General features: G+C 42.2%; 2 protein-coding genes across 4 annotated transcripts in view; one reads left to right on the top strand and one right to left on the bottom strand.

Annotated features, from left to right (window-relative positions):
* The window catches only part of cdc73 (cell division cycle 73, Paf1/RNA polymerase II complex component, homolog (S. cerevisiae)), a 40,923-nt gene that overhangs the window by 2,175 nt on the left and 18,289 nt on the right, over positions 1 to 20,459 (top strand). Inside the window, exons 4-10 of the mRNA XM_050033395.1 lie at positions 52 to 114; positions 331 to 383; positions 977 to 1,065; positions 1,219 to 1,432; positions 6,012 to 6,110; positions 6,481 to 6,559; positions 10,002 to 10,066. Of these exons, the coding sequence (XP_049889352.1) occupies positions 52 to 114; positions 331 to 383; positions 977 to 1,065; positions 1,219 to 1,432; positions 6,012 to 6,110; positions 6,481 to 6,559; positions 10,002 to 10,066 (662 nt within the window). The remainder of the gene's footprint in view (positions 1 to 51; positions 115 to 330; positions 384 to 976; positions 1,066 to 1,218; positions 1,433 to 6,011; positions 6,111 to 6,480; positions 6,560 to 10,001; positions 10,067 to 20,459) is intronic.
* Positions 12,354 to 20,459, bottom strand: part of LOC126383029 (beta-1,3-galactosyltransferase 2-like) — a 10,016-nt gene continuing 1,910 nt past the window's right edge. For 2 of the 3 annotated variants that reach the window (XM_050033403.1, XM_050033404.1), the window contains exon 3: positions 12,354 to 14,424. In XM_050033403.1, the coding sequence (XP_049889360.1) occupies positions 12,932 to 14,200 (1,269 nt within the window). In that variant the 5' untranslated portion in view covers positions 14,201 to 14,424 and the 3' untranslated portion in view covers positions 12,354 to 12,931. Of the gene's footprint in view, positions 14,425 to 17,010; positions 17,802 to 20,459 lie in introns of those variants that run through there. The other variant, XM_050033402.1, reaches the window with a different exon arrangement.

Genomic DNA, 20,459 nt, shown 5'->3' with positions numbered 1-20,459 from the left:
TGCTCTGATTGGTACCTTATTAAAGCTGTTTCTGATTTTGTCTTTTCGCAGCAACATCGACGAGTATTGACAGAAGTGCACCCATAGAAATAGGTTTGCAAAGGCCAACACAAGGTGAGTTCACACCATGTTTGTAGCATGAAGTTTGAAGAGCTGTATACAACTTAATACACTGAATCTTGCTGCTGTCTGTTACATACTATTGCTGCAACCGTGTCATATTTTCACAGATGTTTTTTATTAAAGGGGTATTATCTCAATAGGTAAAGTTAGTACAAAACCAAATGGACTTTGTGCAGTGACACAATACCACTGTTGTGCTTTTTTTAGTCAAAAGAGCAGCTGATGAGGTCTCTTCTGAAGCCAAAAAGCCAAGGATTGAGGTAAACTCCAACAGCTGCTTAGTTTAAACACTGTACTCACAGGTCGGTCAGTGCAGCTCTGGAGCATTTGCTCCCTTATCTCTATTACACAAGCAGGACCAGTTCCAGTACATAGAGAGTGTATTACTGACAGTCATGTTTTGTTGCTTAATAGTAACAGGTGGGAAATAAATAGGTTCTGCTGTAGTGTACAAACACAGAATATGAGTGGGGAGCTTTTGTCCTGACATGTTTTTAACCACAATAAAATATAATTGACCCAAACTATTTACGACACTGTAAGAGAACAGAACTATTTTGTCTAGGATGGCTGTTAAAATTAAGTTAAAGACAGTTTAATAAACAGGGTTTAAAGAGTTTAACATCACCCCCATGGAATTTGCTTATTAAAGCATTTGATTTCTCATTTAGTAAGTACATAATCAGCCAAAATTAAGCCGTCTGTTTCTATGTTAAGTAATGAATTACATGCTTTTTGTTGCAGTAACAAAACGTTTTTGTCGTGGCTTACCTGGTAAATCATAGGCATCAGGTATGATGTCTTGTTTTATTCTGTAGTTTGCTAAAAGTGTGTACACTGCTTTCCTCTGAAGGATGAGGAGCGAGTGCGTCTGGACAAGGAGCGTCTGGCTGCCCGTCTGGAGGGCCACAAAGAGGGCATCGTGCAGACCGACCAAATCAGGTAGAGCAGATTTGCCCCAGCTGCATTTAAACATAATGTGCTTTCTGATAAAGCAATAACATATGCCTTGCTTTACCACAATATGACACCCACAGACCAGTTCATCAGAGCTGCGAGCTGTTCAAATGATCCTAACTTCTCCCTCTCCTCCAGATCACTGTCTGAGGCCATGTCCGTGGAGAAGATTGCAGCCATCAAGGCCAAGATTATGGCCAAGAAACGTTCCACCATCAAAACAGATCTGGATGATGACATCACCCTGAAGCAGAGAAGCTTTGTGGACGCAGAGGGGGAGGTCACCAGAGATATTGTCAGCAGAGAGAGGGTCTGGAGGACTAGGACAACCATTCTCCAGAGCACTGGAAAGGTCAGAGTCCACTTTGAGCCGATGATATCCAATCACAGTGATATTGCTCAGGAAACAGTCTGCTTTCTGTCTTTACAGCAATCTAATTTATTTCCTAAAATGTCTGTCTGCTCGTCTAAATTAGTAAAATTCAGCTTTCGATCAGAACGTGGAAATTGGATTTTGCTGTTTTCTTATCTGCACTTTGGCTCAATGTTGGACCTTAATTGCTGTCCTGATTGGGTCACTGATTTGATGAGCAAACAAAGTCCACACACAATATATAAGTCAGGAAGGCATTGTTGCACTGACCCTTTGTGGGATGAAAGTGTCTGCTTCGTTGCTCTCCACCCACAACAGTGATGTAGCATTGCAGTGTAGTGTTGCATAACTTTTGGTTTTGGGTCTAAACTTGGTCCAAATACTTTATTTATGCCCAAGATTGTCATTCAGTCATTTGGGGGAAGGGAGACTTTACTGTAAGTCTCAAACAAGGCACCTCTCTCATTTGAGAAGATTCATACTCATGTAGACTGACAAATTCTGTGATGTGGCCTAGTAGTGCCTTTTGCACTGCCTGTTCAAGGCGGGAAAGTTGCGCCATCATTCTGCCTGGTCGTTCTGTATAAAAGGCACAAACACCAAATGAGGGGACAGAGTTGTCTCGCCTTTAGACCGGCAGCGGAGGTGGTAACGGTGCCAAATTGATGTCTGTGTGAAAAGTTTGAGTCGGCAGGATGGGATTAACGTTTTGACGACGTCTTTATGTGTGCAGCCCACTACCGGGAGATCTAAAAGCAGTTAGCAGCTTACTCAAAAAAGAACTATAACCGAAAATTTCCGCATATTGGGAAAACAGTAAGGTCCAGGAGCGCCTTACCCTCTGAACAGTAAATGATTGTTATTGCTATGTTATGCTATGCCATTGTTATTGTTTAGAAAGCACCGTCAGATGCTTATATTAATGTATATGTAACACAAGAGGCAAGGTCTGCTAGGTTTTGGCAAAAATTGCATTGTGAAACAACACTTTTATGTTTTCAATTAAATTTTTTTATCTCGGTTTCTTTGTTTTAATAACTGTTAAGAGCCAAAATCATAGTTGGAAATAAAATTAGATTAATCACCCACCCCTTCTGAAGGCTGATGCTGTTGGGCTACACGTAACTCCCGTCTCACCTCTTTTGCTTTCACAACAGTGGCATGCTATCTAACCCCACACACTGGGGTGGCACTATGCCGTTGTTATTTGGTTCTGTGTTTAAAAAAAAAAAAAAAAAATAGTGCTGGCTAGTGAAGAATTTTTTGTTGCAGCATTAATGCAGAATTCCTGTGTAAAAAGGGTTTATATGAATTCATGGGTAAATAAACACATTTCCGACCTCAATTTTGAGCTTAACTTCAGTCCACTTTACTGCCCACACTTGAGTTTGAAAGCAGCTGTCCTATTTTACCAAACACCTTGAACTCTCAGGGACGATGGCCTTCGATGTAGGAAAAACTTTCAGACAGCCCAACTGTGTAAATACCCTGTGTGTAAGAAAGTGAAAATCTCAACCACTAGATGGCAGCAACAGAATATTTTTCATCCAGTGTGTATGTACTCTTGAAATATGTGTCTTGGCTGAGCCTCTGAAGAACTTTGACGCAGTCATCTCAAAGCCATTATAGAGTTGAGTGGCTGTAGGCTTAGAGTAATTATTGTGTCACCCTATAAATCACTTTCAGCGTGTAATGTCTGCACCAAGAATGCTGAATTGAATAATTCATCTCTTCCTCTCTGTTGCTGCCATATTCATGTTCATTCTTCTAAGATGGGCATCTGTCGTAACCACTGTGCAAAGAGGAACTTCAGATCTGTTCTCGTAACATTTTATGATTGTGTGGTGTCCCACTGTCATGGTGTTTGGTATGTGTGACATTATGCCGTCAACACACTGAAGAGCTCAGGCATATGATGCTGTGAAGGTCAACTGTGTTGCCCGAAGACACTGTAGTTGTAGACAGTCCTATACAATAAAGACTGAAATCTCTTGGTAAAGATTAATATTACTTTCAACTTCTTCATGATATCAGGCTAAAACACTAATGTAACTGTAGATGGCAGTTTAGAGTGTATTCACAGAGTCTTCTTTAGTGATATTAAATAGGCACCTTGAAAGCAGGGCTGACCCAGACTAAGAATTTTCCTGGTCGACTAATAGTCGTCATTTAGGGCCATTAGTTGACTAGTCGCCCGCATGTTTACTATTTTAATTTAATTATTAAATGATATATTTTGGGCGGGGCAACACAATGGTTTGAGTTGAAGGTGTGAGAAAGAATAGTATCAGTAACATTGTTAACACTGTGCTACATTACAGAGAAATACAAAACCGTACTAATGAACCTTCATTAATATAGGCCTATATTTTATCTACAAGTGCACGTCACACACTGAGCGAGCCGCCTGTTAATGACGCTGTGGGCTAATGGGCATGTAGCTACTTCCATGTTTCAGATGATACGTCATGTTTGTAGTCGACCAATGAAGATGAGTTTACATATCACCTTGGGTTCGTCCTTCACCTTCTCAAAATGATCCCACACTTTGGATTTCCTGCCCGACATGTTATTAACTAGCCTGTGGAATAACCGCAGGTACCAGCCCTGGAAATTAGAGGCTGCACACATGCCGCGTCTTTAACCGCCTGGAAAGCGCGAGATCGGGTGCTGGGCGCTACTCCTGTGCCTTTTTTGTGCCAGCTTTCAAGGGCAGCAGGTTGCCCCTAAGCAACCTTAACAAGCATCATATAGCCTATTTACCTTAAGTCCTGGTATGCAGAGCTGATCTTCTTCTAGGCGCTGTTTATAAGTGTGTAGGCCTATTGTCTGTGGGACAGATGTAAAGCTCTGGGTAGCCCTGCACTAACATGATCAACTTTTCCGTATTTATCAGACTGAATATTTACAGAAGAAGTGAAAGATATCTGTCGGCTGTGATTGGTTTGTAACGTGACTCCTCTCTGACTGCTGTGCGTGGCCACTTCCTGTGTCTGTCCTTTCAATTTAAATTCCCTCATGGTCCAGTCATATAGGGTTTGATTTATTTTGACGAGGCACAGCTGCAACTAAGCGGGGGGCAGCGCTACTTGAAAGCACATGAAAGACCCTGAAACTAATGTATGTCACTTACTGTTGTTCAGCAAATAGGGACAGGACTCTCCAGGCACCTCACAATACGATTCGGTTACTATTCAGAGGGCAGAAGGATTTGATTCTGAAATGACTATCGATGCATCAAAATGTTTTATTTCTACACATGATTCATTTTTCTCACTGCGTGACTACTCGCTGCTTTTAAAACATAGCTTTCAGTATTTCAAATGACCCATAATTAAAAAACAGATGAATTTCCTTGCATACAGTGTGGCTCTTGTCCAGGTCCCTTTTCTATTCAACTTCACAGAAGCCAAACAGCTTCCATACCAGAGCCTCTAAACCAGGGAGCGCCAGTTGGATTGTATCCATCTGTGGTTGCTCACTAACCCACTGTGGGATATTTATGCTGGCGTAGTGTCCAGTGATTGCATACTGATCGTTTAACAGGAAATAGTATGCAATTCAAGTACTGTTGAATAATACATGTAAACAGCATTAATGCTGATGGATGAATTAATTTGAGAGCCTGTAACTGTCTCTCGAGTGTATGAAAATGAAAAAATGAGGGGAGGGTGGTGTGCACGCCTCTAGCAGTGGAGCAGTGGAGAGCAGCTTCTCTGCTGCACTGTCACCTCAGGGTAAAGACTGAGCAAAGTTATTTTCATCTCCACAGAATTTGTTTAAGTTGTTAAATGCTGCAGGGTGTTGGTCAGCCGGTCTTGTTTGTTAACGTTACTGCTGATCGCTGCTTTGCTCTGTTAATGTTCGTCTCTGGGTGAAACAAGCAACCAGGCCTATGGAAACAAGCCCAAAAGAAGCAACAGATATATATAGAGAAAGGCGATGTTTAGAGCAACTCCACTTTAGAAACAAGCCCAAAAAAACGCAACCTGCGACTACCAATATTTGTAAGACGTTACAAAAAAAACAAGCCCAGAGTCGCGGCTAATAAGCGGACCTGGCAACCCTATGGCTTGTCCTCCTCACATTTCCTCCGTCCTCCTGCGTGCTGACGTGGGACGTATCCCGCCTCTCGTTGGCTGATGCTCGTTGTCAGTCGTGTCAGACTTCTCCTGTTTTCTAGCATGCCAGATATCCAGTCCCAGTCACAGATGAGGGGGCAACTTGCTCGTAGGCTTGTTCACACATGAGGACTCATCGTGGCAGACTATCTGCCGACTCACCTGCGACCCAAGGTAGCTCTCAAGATCCTCTGCGACATCAAAATCGTGGTGAAAATAGTGTAATGTGAACTAGGCTTTAGCCTCACGTCATTAATATACATTTGGATAATCGATTATCAGCATTTGTGAATTGCTGTCAAATTGTCCTCGTCCCTATTGCCATGCATCCAAGAATCAATTATTTCCCCCACCTCTCCCCAAATGAGGAGAAAATCAATTCTTTTGTGCAGCGGTGCTGAACTCACTGTATCCTCATCTGTATTGCTTCTTTGCAGAACTTCTCCAAGAACATCTTCGCCATCCTTCAGTCAGTGAAAGCCAGAGAAGAAGGCCGAGCACCAGAGCAGAGACCAGCACAGAACACTACTCAAGTGGTAAGAACGACATATGTGCGTTTTATATATTTCAAGAAAGTTTAAATTTGGTCAGACACAAGTCAAAATAAATGCCTGTGTGTGTGTGTGTGTGTGTGTGTGTGTGTGTGTGTGTGTGCGCGCGCGCAGCAGCAGCAAGTCTATAGATGACTACTAAGGGAGCGATCACACCGAGATGAAACGCGTCTTTTGAGCGTCAGATGCCAGTAGGTAGCGCGCATTGAATAAGCGCTTCCAGCGTTTCAAGCGTCTTTGAAGCGTCCGCGTCTCTAGCGTCTCATTTCTGTGTGATCGCCCCCTAAGGTTTTGATTTAGCGGTGAACTGGCAGGTGTGTAAAGTAATGAATTGTTTGTTTTGTGTTGTTTCCAGGACCCGTCCCTAAGGAACAAGCAGCCTGTCCCAGCTGCCTACAACAGATACGATCAGGAGCGATTCAAAGGAAAAGAGGGTGAGTTTGATTTGTGCTCCTGTAGCTAATTTTAGTCCTGAACGTTGACAAAAGAGAGTGTGTGTTTGGCGAGGTGTGTGGAGCAGTTAAGGAATACACAGAGTTGCCTGAGCATAACTCTGTGCGAAATTTAGATTCAATTCACCCCATTTACACGTGGAAATAATGAACGTGCTTCAATGAGAGATGAGGTGTGACGCAAGCAGAGCACATTGCATCAATCAGACCACCTCCAAAACCAGGAGTGTGATTGGATGTCAGGCAGGAAAAAGAATAGAGCCCATACAGCAGCATTGCTTCGCTGCCCAAATAATTTACATATTGATCACAGTGCAGATAAAATCAAGGTAACAAGAGCAGTCATTAATTTTAGGTGTAAAGTTAAAAGCCCAAGATCTGGTGTCATCTACGTAATTACCTAGATACAGATCACATGTCACCTGTAAGTGGGGTCACACATGTCAGTCAAAGACAGGAAGTGTTAATGCAATAATGGAATAATGTGTTGACATGGAGCAGTGGAGTTCTTGGATTCAGGAAGAACCACTCCAGTGATTTTCAACTTTATGTGTTTGTAAAAGATAGACATGCTTCTCTATAGACCATCTCACCCATTATCAGCAGGTTGTATGCTTCAGGCAAAATCCGATACCTGCTGGTTCAAGCAAATAAGAGAAAACCACAGCTTTCTCGGTTTCATTGTACAGAGTTTTATATTAATGTTCAGGCTCATACTTGTATTTTGGGTTTCTACCACAACATATTTATGTGCTTTAGGCCCCGATCACACAGAAAGTGTTTTGCAGGTTGCAAAACATGAGGTGCACCGCACTGCCTTTTTTTTCCCCCTTTAAATTGAATGCTGCTACGTTTTTATTGTTGCCAGACAACCTCCCCAGTCCCTCATTAACATGATATCTGAGAGAAAATAAGGAAAAGCATAATCGGTCCTCTTTAAGGCTGAAACGAGTGCTTGTTGCTCCTGTTTGCTCTGTGCGTCATCAGGTGTAGGATGCCTCAAGGGCGGTGAATGGAGCCTTTGTCTGATACACAGAGAGGCCAAACCAGAATGAATTTGGAGCATATAAATTACAGCTTTGTTTGCATGCATAATTAAAACCTATATCTTTATGAAAGGTAATCAGCTTATTGTGTGGGTTCCACCTGATCATAATTAAAAAACAGGTCTGACTAAGTGTTGAGTTGGCAAACCTTAATGCTCTAAGCTTTTCTTTAAAAAAAATAAAAATAAAGAGAGGTTTCAGAATCCAGACGTACAATCCTGGTATTAAACGTTTACCTTTCACGATAGCTGAATTTTTGTGCTGTCATGAGTTCATACGAGAATCATGAGATTACATGATAATCCTTTTTGTCAGGCTTCAAGTAAAGCAGGATTTATGCTTGTACGACAGCTATGTGCAGAGCGTACACCATAACCTACGCAGGTGGCGTGCGCTGTCGTGAGCATTTCTACTTGTGCGGTGGTGTGTCTGTGTCACTCTGCAGTTACACCTCCAAAACACTAGTCGGTGGTGGGGTTTCTGTGACGTGCCATTAAGTTACGTTGATTCAAAAACACACCAAAAACACATACTATATATGGCTTGGACACATTTTCCCCACAAATACAACACGCGAATGTATTTAGCACAAGCCTATGGCATTTTACATTGTATAGTTTAGCCTAGTAACTAGCGGACTTTTCCTTTACTCAGATGAAGCCTGGGACAACAGCAACATTTAATAAAGGTGATGTTACAAAATTTGGCTCCATTACAACTCACGAGGTTCACAGACAAAACAACTGTCATATGCTAAACATGTTCTCCAAACAAATATAACATGCTAACGTTATTAGCACAAGCCTATGGCGTTTTACATTGTATGATTTAGCCTAGCGACGTGCTGAGATTTTCTTTACTCAAATACAGCCAGGATAAATCACACACAAGACTTAAAATGCTATTTTTGTGGAGGCTTTATTGGCTTCACAATTTATTGTTTTTTATATGTGTAATAAGAGTAAATAAAAGTTTGTTTCCACTGAGGGAAATGGTTTCAGCTGACAAAAATAGACAGGAGGTCTGCGTCGCTGCGAAATGTAGTTACGTTTTTTGGGAAGGTGCATGTCAGGCTACAGCGAAGGATATGGCGTAGGCTCTACGTCGACGCATAGCCTACACCGTAGGTACAGCGTCAATTCGACGCAGAAGTATAAATCCCGCTTAATGCATTCATGTCTGAACCACAGTGCTTTGTACCAATCAGTATCCTGTTAGTAGCTACTGGCTTTCTGTTAACTTTCGTCTCTGGGTGCTGGTGTATACACTATTCACAATTTACTTCACATTCACTTTGTGAATATAATTATTTAGATATGAAATTAAAACATGCTTGCAACTGCTGCCTTTGGTTAAGTTCAGCCTATTCCGTTCCATCAACATCTCGTTAATAACAAACATTAAGATAACTGATTATTGACATTTGAGAATCGATGCTGAATCGCCCTCGTCCACATTGCAGTGCATCTAAGAAATGATTATTTCCCCCACCCCTGTTCATCACAGCATGAGTCACAGTGAATTACAGGAAAACAACAACAGTTTTTCGTTTTGTTGTGTAGATTGCATGTCATACTTGTCAGTCTTTTAATATATTGTTAGTCTAATTTGCCTCATCGTCACGGTTCTTTGGCAAAAATGCAAATATGCATGTGAAAATAAAAAGGCACAAAGAAACTTTTAGTTCCTGATTCAGTTCCTCAAGCTGCTCTACACCCACATCGATGTTGTAGAAACATACTAATAGTTGATTGTATTCAGTTGCACATGCCTGTCAATAATCTGCATCTGTCACTCATGACCTGTTAAAATGTGCACTGATACCACTATCTTTGTGTCAACTAAGCCGGCAGGGCAGCCTAGTGTAAATTCCACCCATTGTGAAACGCAGCCACACAGCTGCTTTCATACTAGCGTACTCTCACACCTTTGATAGTGTCTGCCGTTTTTGCTTCCTGTCTCTTGCATACACTCTCACCTTTTTACCCCTTCTTGTAACATATGCAGTCATATCACAGCTTCAGCTCTGAGTACAGCAGTAATAATCCTCTGTGCACTTGTGTTTGTAACAGGGTCTCTACTTTTAAGCAAATTCAGACAGTAGGGATGACATGGTAATAAGGAAAAATAGTAGAGATAAGATTGAAGGTTCCCTGATAAAGTTTTTTTGGGGGGAAGTTTATCCTTATCAAATGTGAGGGTCCAAGCACAGAGGCATGTTGTAAGCTGTAAAGCCCTTTGGGGCAAATTGTGGTTTGTGGTATTGAGCTTTATAAATAAAATTAAATGACAATATGCCCTGAGCGAGTGTAAGAATTGAAAGATGCAAACTTGTTACATATTTAAAATCATTATATTTTATACACTTGCTTTCTTAGAAACGGAGGGTTTCAAGATCGACACCATGGGCACCTACCACGGCATGACCCTGAAGTCAGTGACGGTAAGAACAAAACTCCAAAAGCCGTTTGCCGTTAGTGTTGTAAGCCAGAGCTTCTTTGCATGTGAGTTTCATTTTGCACACATGGAGGAAATACCCATTTATATTTGTTGGTATCTGTTAGAGCAGCTGCCAACCGAAGCCTCAATGTGACCTCTGTGATGATGACTTCTGTGTGTTTACAGCAGTAAAAACAAAATTGTGTGGTATATATTTACTGTGATTATTGCCACGTAATGACTCACAGCATCAGTCAGTTGACACCCACTTACTCTCTCTCTCTCTCAAGTAGTTAAAGGGTAACGTCTGTACTTTTCTACCAGGGCGCTTTTTGCCCATGTTTTTTTCTTTTCTTTTCTTTTGCCTACATGAGAAGTTTTTAAAGTTGATCTAGTGTGGAGGCAGCAGTGAAACAGGCTGCAATGTAACCGCTCGGGGCAATTATGCACCTTTGATGTACTACATCTGTTTTTAGGCTCAGATTGTTGAAGTGAAGATTTCAAGTGAAGATTTCAAGTGTCTGAATGCATTATGGAAAGCACTTAAAGATACAGATCTTTTTAAGGGGAACTAATGTTTTTTTCAACCTGGGCCCTATTTTCCGATCTACTTTTGTCTAAATGAGTGATAGGATGCTCAATATTTGACATTTCTCCAGTACGAAGCTCGGGCGGACCTGCCTGCAGCCCGTGAGCGCGCGCTGTATTAAAAAATAGGGCACTGGGACAGTGTCAAACAACATCAAAATACGTCCACTTAAAGTGCATTTTTTTCAACACAGATAGGCTCGGATTGTTAGTATGATTATCCGACAACATAACGGAAAGGAGAAATGACCGTCTGTGTTTACCTTTAGCTGGATTTAGACATGTTCCTCTGCCTGTTGCTGCTCCCTCTCTCTCCTCGTCCGCTCTTCAGTTTCAATGATTTCTGCGTCCGTGTACGTCCGTGTACGTCCGTGTACTCCGTGTACTCCGTGTTCAAATAAATACGGGCGGTCATCAAATTCAAATGGCTCATCCAGATCCAGTTGGTCAAAATCGGGTAAAAATTCAGACATGTTTGTTGTAGCAAGTCAAAACGCTCACTCAGAGAGTGAAAGTCTGGCTCTGAAATCTCACGTCTCGCGAGATTCTTCTTCTTTGGTGTTTTACTATACAGTCTATGGTGTTTTATGGCAGTTGGTCTCGCAAGACTTGAGTTGTTGCAGGAAGTTACTGCTGGAGTGAGCTTACAAATGCAACTGTTTGGAGTAGTCATGGCTGAATTTTTACCCGATTTTGACCAACTGGATCTGGATGAGCCATTTGAATTTGATGACCGCCCGTATTTATTTGAACACGGAGTATACAGACGTACACAGACGCAGAACTCATTGAAGAGGGATGAGTAGAAAGAGTAGAATCTTTTTTGTTTAACTGGAAACAGCCCCGAAATGGCGATCATCAAACTCATCAGACTCCTTTTCAGTAAACAGTAATTTTATCAACATTTTGGAAAGAATCCCTACAGAGATAGGCCTATTTATAAAGAGTATGATCCATTTTGTTTAACCAGAAACAGCCTTGAGATCGCTATGGTCAAACCCACCTGACTCTGTTTAAAGAAACGGTAATTCTAACCAGAATTGCTGATTGTTGGAACAGTTGAAAGATAAACCAAGATGTGGCTTCTGAATGTTTTATTTTATTTCTGTTGACTTTTAATGAAGTGTGTTCACACTGATAGAATAACTGTTTATTTAAATGGAGTTTGGTACGTTTGGCGAGAGCAATTATGTGGCTGTGGCAAAAACGTCTATCTCTGTAGGGATCCTTTCCATAATGTTTGCAGACACTTAGAATAACAATCTGAGCCTGTCAGTGGCAAAAACACTTTAAGCGGACTTAAACTGACAGCGTTCAATTGCCAATTCACATTAGATTGCAGCCTGTTTCACAGCTGCTGGTTGCAGCGCTTGCTCAACAGTTTCGAAAATCGTTGTTCCCATTAGTCACTTAGACACCAATACAGAGGAAAATATGGTCAAGGTTAAATTTTACCCAAGTTACCCTCTAAATGAAGTCAATACAAGTGACCACAATTTAAAAAAGTCAGGAATAGAGTACTCAGTCTATGAAAAAAAATATTGCTCATTCTGTTTTGGTATCTTGAAGAGGATCAGCATAAACCACCGAATGGAAAGTTTTTTTCTCTTATCATTTTTAAGAGCGTCTCTAGAGGTGCGTCATCATTTACCATTGTAACTCTTTTTATCATGAGACAATACATCACTCAAGTAACAAGGGGAATTTCGTGCTTTGACCTTAAATGAACTTTTATATGTAATTTCCAGAATTTATATTGCAATACATTCTGGTCATTTGACACACAAGAATTCCCAAGTCGATATGCAACAATCTGTAGTATCTGACTTCATGTTTTCGTGTCTTTTGAAATGACTTGATTGACTTTTTGCTACACACGTGGAAACATTTATTGGCACTGTACCCTGTCCACTCTAGTTTTAGAGTGGCCCGTACTTGTAAGGCAGCATATATAAAACACAGACAGTAGATCTCACATCATTACAAAAAAGTAGCCTTTGCACCACAGAGAAACACAGCTCACTCTGTTGTAAAATATAACTGTACATAAAATCTCCAGTGGTTTGTCCCAGACATAGAAACATTTTAATCTCTTTTATACAAAATTGGCAATAGCTGTAGATTTTTCACACAACATTGATGTAGAATTTGTATTTTAGTGAGTATGTGGATAAAGTTTGGATTAATCCCTTGATGTTAAGAACAGAACGGTCTGAGATTAAAACATTATTTGCATCTAACAAGGAGCTTGTGACAAGTGGAGTTCATTGATATCTGTCAGTTACTGTGCTTGTCTCTCTTTGTACACTCTGCCTGAGTGTGCCCTGCCTCCTCTCATTGGGTTGATGCAGGCGTTGCGTTTGTTGCTCTGCAGGTGATGCCAGTATTTAAGTAGCTCGTTGGGATGAAACCCATGCGATGTTATGAGATGGCTGTATTTGCAGCTGGAATAAGACACCCGCCAGTGGTTGAATAGGAACTCATTGGGCGGAGGAGTGGGTTCGATTCGTAACTCAGCCAGACATATTCCCACATACACATCCTCCAGATGCAGGCGGCTGACTCTCAGCGATACGCCATAGATCTTCCTCGCCAAGTCTCCAGAGAAGACGTAACCAGTCCCAGAGCAGAAGGTGGGATACTTCTCACCTGGGTACAGCTCAGGGGGCATGTACCACTTGCTGTTTTTGTTTCGGTTGGGTGCAAAGCCTCTCATGTTATTGCCTGTGAAGTAGTTCTTCTTAGGCGGCAGTTCTGGTCTGAGCAACTTGTAAATGAGGTACTCCGTGTTGACGAACATGTCGCTGTCAGTCTTCATGACGTAGCCGGCTTTTGGGCAGTGCATTGCCACCCAGTTCATTCCCATCAATGTCTTAATGGTCAGGTTTTTGTAGGAATCCAGAAAGTCCTGCTGAATGATATCGTGGTGCCTCCGGCTCTCTGCTTCTAGCATCCGTTGCTGTAGAAGTCCCAGCTCTCCCTCATTTTTCCCCAGCAGAAACAGCCGGATGAATCCCAGAGCTAGAGCCACGCTCTCGTTCCCCCACGTCTGCCGTATGGCATTTCTTGCCTCCACCTGCCGAGCCTCAGTGGCTATAAGCAACACCAGAAAAGGCGCAGGTCCGCTGTCTACACATTTGTCTGGCTCGTTGATGATATAAGTGAAAGGCCCATGGGTTACATTGTCACGAAGGTCTCCCTCTACACTTTGGCTAGTGTTGGCTGCTGGTGTGCTTTCAAAAGTTGGGTCTCCTTGAAGTGAGGAGACACCCACCTTCTCAGGGGAGCTGTTGTTAGTATCAGCCTTGAAAGTCGACTGAGGGACGATGACAAACCTCCACGCTGAATGTGGGGCGCTCATGTTCCATTTGGCTTTGGTGGTATGCAGTTCACCCCCTCCGTACACCACAGGGTGGCCTCTCCACCGTGGCATACCTGTGAGCTTAGGCAGCCACACCTGTTGGACCAGAAAGACCAACAGACCCAACAGTGTGAGGAGATAGAGAAATTTAGCTGTGTGTGTACAGCAGTGGCGTCGTCTCCACTGCATGGTTTCAGCAGGAGGAATTCACTCAGACAGGTGTCACGCTCCCAAGGCCTACTGTCAGCAGCTTCTGACCAGTCCTTGATCCCTTGAGGCAATGTGAAGTGTGTGTGATGGGTTCCTTAAGGGACTTGGACCCAATGTTGATCTCTCATCACAGACAGTGTTGTTGTCCAACAAGCCAGCTGTAAGATGTGAGTCCGCTCTAATGCTGTACGGCTGGTGATTGCCTATGAGACAGAGGAGAAACGGGACATGTGTGAGCAAAGAGATTGATACAGCATGTAACATATTCTCATCATAGCCATCACACTCAATTAGGGATGCAAATTATCGATTAATTCATTAATCGATAATTTCATCTTATCGATCAGTCATCGATTAATTGATAAGCGGCGATTTTCCTGAGAAGCTGAATTTCCCTCTGAATCAATAGGTTCTATCTATACATAACATAAAAAGCTATATCTTCCTTATGAAATACAGAAAAAAATGCAAATCATGTTCCTTAAGCAAAGATTTATTTTGGGATATATTTGGGATACACTTGAAGGCAGGCAATAGCATTTTGGTGGCATATCAAAGATATTCTGAACAGTAAATATCAAAATATTACGCAGGCTACTTAACATGAAAATAAATTGGGCATTCTCTCATCTGTGACATGGGAAACATTAATAGCAGCATAAAATAGAATAGAAGAATACAATATGTAGGCTACTTTAACATGAAAATAAATGAGTGCGCTGTCTCTTAGCAGCAAAAAAATAAATTCTGAATAGAAAATTAAATAATACAGTCCTGAATAGAAGAATGCAATAATATGTAGGCTACTTTAATGTAACTGTGATGTAGCTTTCTGTATTTAAGGAAGTCCAACAGTCGGTTGTGAGGGCCACATTCGCGGTTGCAAGTTGTGTTTTCAACTCCGCCTTCTTCCTCATGTAGCTTGCTTCCATGTGGGTAGTTATGGTCGTTATAGAGGGGATATTATACCCTGGCTCGATGTAGTTTATCACCTCTCGAAATCCCTGTCCATCAACAATGTTTATCAGCAGCATGTCTGTTGTAACCATGTTACATATTTGCTGAGTAATGCCCTCCGCTTTCCCAGCGTCACATACCGTCCGTCCCAACGCTGTGGTGATTGTGGGCTGTGAAGTCGATCCACTCGCTCCATGTAGCACGACTGAATGTGTCGTATTCAGGTGGTAATTCAACGAAGTTGTGGAGTTGTTGTACTTTAAAATACTACCACATATTGTGCATTTGGCATCTTTGTTGTCATTAACCAACTTAAAATGGCTCCACACTGCACTCCGTCTTGTCCGCTTCATCATGCTGCTTCGTGTTTATGTTGTTCTCGTCAGAGCCCTGCTTCTCGTGTGTTCTCGCGTGTGCGTCAAGAGCGCCCTCACGCAGGGAATTACGGGTTTAAAAACGCAATTAATTGCAATTAATTTATTTTAATTGAGTAATTTCTTATCGACAATTAATCGATAATCGATTAATTGTTTGCATCCCTACATTCAATATTTTTATATTGCCAAAAGATGAATTAATAACACGTGAAAGGTCAATGACCCAAATCTGCACTTCCCCTTAACTCAGTGGGGTGTTATATCATTTTGGTTTTACAGCGGTTCACTGTCACCGCTCTCATTGGGCAGATGTTTTCAGTAACAACAGCCTCAATAACAAACGGCACACTCACAGCCCGGCAGTAAATGGCAGACGTGCGATGTCAGCGATCAGCTGGTGAACATGGTGGAGCATCAGCAGCAGCTGATGATTGCCGACCATCAGCCATTTCTGTCATTGACTCTGTGAGCCACTCTCGCCCTCCTCTCCCTGCCTGGTTAGCATGAGCTAACACAGCACAATGTGATCTCCTCCCTTCTCTTCATAGGTTGCTGCTTGATCAGAAGCCTCGCTGCAGCAGTTAACATTTGCATCATAATCTCACACCCACATAGGAACATTTCGCCTCTGTTTTTAAACCTGTTAGAGGTGTGATGCTAGCCCTGTCACTGTGCGTGTGAGAGTTCTGGTCCAGCAGCAGAATCCGCGGGTACATTCATCGCTGTGATAGCTACATTGCGACATCCCAAAGGGACTGTAAAATACTAGCTGTAACAAATTGTGAAGAATCAACCGGCTTTTCTATGTCAGTGTCGATATCAGCATGTTACAAACTCCCAAGCAAAAACCTCTCAGACAGTGCACACATTTTTATCACTCAATGGGGAAGCACAGCAGGCCAATGCAGAACAAAATAAACTCCATATACTGTTCACTATAGAAGTTCCCTTCACAGCCTCATGATTACTGATTGTACACTGAACTTTATTTCTGGCTACATAATCCTTGTGTATTCTGTTGAAGGGATATCTTATATGGCTCTCAGGACAAGAATAAACAGAATATGTTTTGCTTTCTCAGCTCAACATTCTTTTGCTCTTGAACAGCATCCACATGAGAAATGGTTTTAGAGAGAACAGTCTGTGTTTGCGTGCTGCTAGCACCCTCAATTGCAGTGTGGTCTCTCAGTTTTTTACTGAATTACAGACTACCCTCTTAAAGGACCCCAACAAGACAAAGAGAGGTTTGTGAGAGCTCACAGGAGCACTGAAAAGACTTCTGTTAGCTCTCTTGCATGCATCAACAGAAATAGAAGCGAACGTTTCCCCCTAAAAAAAGGGCACACCCTTCACATCCTGTACTGTGCATCAAAACTGGGCTCGTATTTTGCAGCATGAATTTTTGTTTTCAGCATTGTGTTGATGTGCGTTTGCATCTTAACTGCATAAACTCACCCATTTTAATCCAAGTACTCGTCTCTCTCTGGCATCCATCATTGCTAACTGTGATGAATTACAATCCTCACTCACAAATTGCCCTCTTGGTCACTGCTCCTTTCGTCCCTGTAGCCAAATCACATACAGCTCCAGCTTGACGACTCAGGTCCTCATTTATTTCCCTCTCAACGTGTGACAAATCATCCTCTTCTTTTAACCCAGCCCACATGTGGCTGTTACGCAGAAGGATGGAGAAATTTGGTCCTCTTCCTGCCACTCGAAGCTAACTACCACATGCATGCACAAGTGTGTCTGCGTGTGCATGCATGGGCAGAACATGTGTCAGAGCTCCAGCGTTGCAGTCTCTCCATCTGCCTTGGCGCATTGTCCCCAGAGGCTTGATGCTAACGGTGCTGCTGCTGCTGCCTTTTGCCAAAGGGAGTATAGAGTGGTTGACAGTTAGCTGCAGCCGAGGGTCCTTTCGCTGTCCTCGCCTGTCGTATTCTGTATATCAAAGCAGCAGCGGATAGATCGAGATCATCTCTGGATGATGCACAAGCCTTGCATCTCTCTGTTTGTTCAGCCTCTATTTCCTCGCGGATCCTTGTTTCCTCTCGCTCTTCCTCTTTAATTCACATGCTCTCATGTTAACCTCCCTCCCCCCTACCATGTGCCTCGCTTTCCTTTTTTTTCCACTTTCCTTTTCTCACCCTCCTCATTCAGCAGCTCCTGTGGGCTGTCGTTGTGTTGTCTGCGAGAGGGCTGGAGGGTTGAGAGCAGCGGGGGAGGAGGAAGATGAACGGGACGTAGCGCTGTGAGTTGTGTGTTTTTCGTTCTGATAGGCAGCTCCAGGCTTGGTGGCAGCACGTTCTCCCACCACATCACGCCGTCTCTGCTGCTGTTGCTGCCTGCCCTGTTAAAGGGGAGGGGGGTGGTGGAGGGGGGGTTGGGCTGCTGACCTATTTGTATTCACACCCACTCTCCAGAAAGAGGAATAAAGCATTATCGCAATTTGCTATGAAGTAAGAGGAGAAGGGGGAGAAGCAAGCCTTCATGTCAGCACTTCAACAAATTTTGAAAGGCTTGCTTAGACATCAGGTTTGAGTTTACTCGTGCAGTGATGGACAGAGCAACTCAGAAGCCTGTTCAGTCACAGTCTTTAATGTGTCTCCTGCCAGTCTCTTGTATTGGAGAATAATTAGAACACAGATAATTACACCAATGTTTCCGCTACGCTCATTCAGCCGTGGTGGTCTGCAATGCCTGAATTTTCATATTTAGACATTGTCATTTTAATTCTGCCACACTGTGACTCGGAGCAATATTTTTTTCATGAGGAGGGTGGGGGAAGAGGGGAGGGTTGTTTTTTTTGTGTGTGTGCTCATTGGCCTTCATGGTCCCTTCAGATGCCCACCATCTATTAGGCTTAAGTTTAATCTCTTTATTAGCTGACAGTTAAGGGAAAAGGTAAAATAGTATCTTCTATTCACAGGAAAATTAGAAAGTAGCTTCCTCAGCAGACATATTTATATTTCCTGGGAGCTATATTCTTAACATGGTCAATAAATAGAAACCGTATGGCCCTGGGTCATTTGGCAAAATAAGTTGAAAATGGCTCAACTCGAGTGCAGCGATATCAAGCAAGGCGCTGTGTTGGCAAAAAGAGCTGCAAAGACGAATCGATTATCGGTTAGTTGTCAACTGTAAAATTAATTTCTATTCTATCATGTTGATAATCGTTTTGAGAAATTTTGTAGAAAAAGTTAAAATTATCTGATTCCAGCCTCATAAATTTGAATATATTCTGTGTTTTTTTTTTTTTGTTGTTTTTTACTCCTCTGTGACAGTAAACTGAATATCTTTAGCCCCTTTTACACTGCCAGATTTTCGGCAAGCTGTGAGCATTTATACACACACACAGCCGGATTGGCGAGTTGATCCGAGCTGCCCAAGTTTCCTATTTAAAAAGGGCTTTTGAGTTGCGGAGAAAACATGTCATTTGATGATGTCATTTTGGACTTGGGGAAACACTGATATGTTTTTCACCGTTAAAAACCCGAAGCGATAAAAAAATCCACAGATTAATCTGCATTGAAAATAATCGTTAGTTGCAGCCCTATTAGCCATTAGGATATGTTCAAGAGTCCATTCCTGATAGATTGCTTCATGAAGTCGACAATGTATTGCTACTGTTTTACGCCACGATCTTGTCAGAAGATAAAATGTCCCTAATTGTTTGACTGTAAAAGTAACTGTCTTGTACATACTATTTTTTGTCTGATGGCTGCCATTCGCCTGGAAAGTCCCTCATTAGGGCTGTTGGAATAACCACAACCACAACCACAAGCAACCACCAAAACTGCTGTGTTCTTCTTAATAGAAGCGCAGTTTATTTACATTCTGCTACTATTGCTAGCAGTGTGATGAGGCGCTGAGTGTCTAGTCTGTGCTGAGTGGGGGGCACTAAGAGTTCAGACTGGTAGAAAAGATTTCCACACACTTACACCTATGCAGGCTTTCAATTGAAGTAACTCTGACATTTCTTGCATTTCACACAGCACTTAGAAACAATTTGAACACCCACAACTCCACCTCCCTCCAAAGGCCTACTCCCCCCTCCTCCATTACGTCCTCATTACGTCTATGATAGACGTAGGCGTTGGCAAGGTACTGTTAGTTACACGGAAGAAGAGAGCGAGTGTAAAGTTACAACCAAGACAGTCAAATGTAACCCCAGAGTTTTAAAACTCAACAGGAGTCAGTGATGACTGGTGAGTTTTAGAATAAGGTTACAGTGCTAATGTTAGATAGTAGCGTTAACGTTACTAGTAAGTGGAAACGCATAAGGAAGTTAATGTTTCAGAGGCTACGCTACAGTACGCTAACATTAGCCATTAGCAACTGGATGCTGTGTTGTCATATATAACGTTATATGTTATATTAGAAGCAAACTAAACATAACATCGCCTGTCCTGCACAGTCAAACGCAACCCCGGTGTTTTGAAAATTATCCGGCGTCAGTGATGACTGATGAGTTTTATAATATAACGTAAATGCTAACATTAGATAGTACTGGTGACTGGCAACAAACAAGGAAGATAATACTGAGGCTTGGTCCGAATGCAGTGATTGGTCGGAGTTTTCTTAGAACCATATGAGAATGGTATAATTATGAGTTTTTATTTCTGGTGGAATCCCCTTACATTTTAGTGTGCCATCAGCTTATTAATCTTACTATATAATGATGAAAACTCTGTGTGTGGGTGTCTCTGTTCCACGTTTTTCTCCTCACTGACTTGGTCAATCCATGTGAAATTTGGCACAGTGGTAGAGGGTCATGGGAGGACACGAATGAAGCAATATTACATCAATTGGCCAAAGGGAGGCGCTATAGCAACCGATTGAAATTGCAAACTTTGAATGGGCATATCTCATGCCCCGTATGTCGTAGAGACATGAAACTTTGC

This window comes from Epinephelus moara, chromosome 21 (genome assembly GCF_006386435.1).
Source record: "Epinephelus moara isolate mb chromosome 21, YSFRI_EMoa_1.0, whole genome shotgun sequence".
Classification (NCBI taxonomy): Eukaryota; Metazoa; Chordata; class Actinopteri; order Perciformes; family Serranidae; genus Epinephelus; species Epinephelus moara.
The sequence above is the reverse complement of the archived record's forward strand: the minus strand, read 5'-3'. Positions and strand labels throughout refer to the sequence as shown.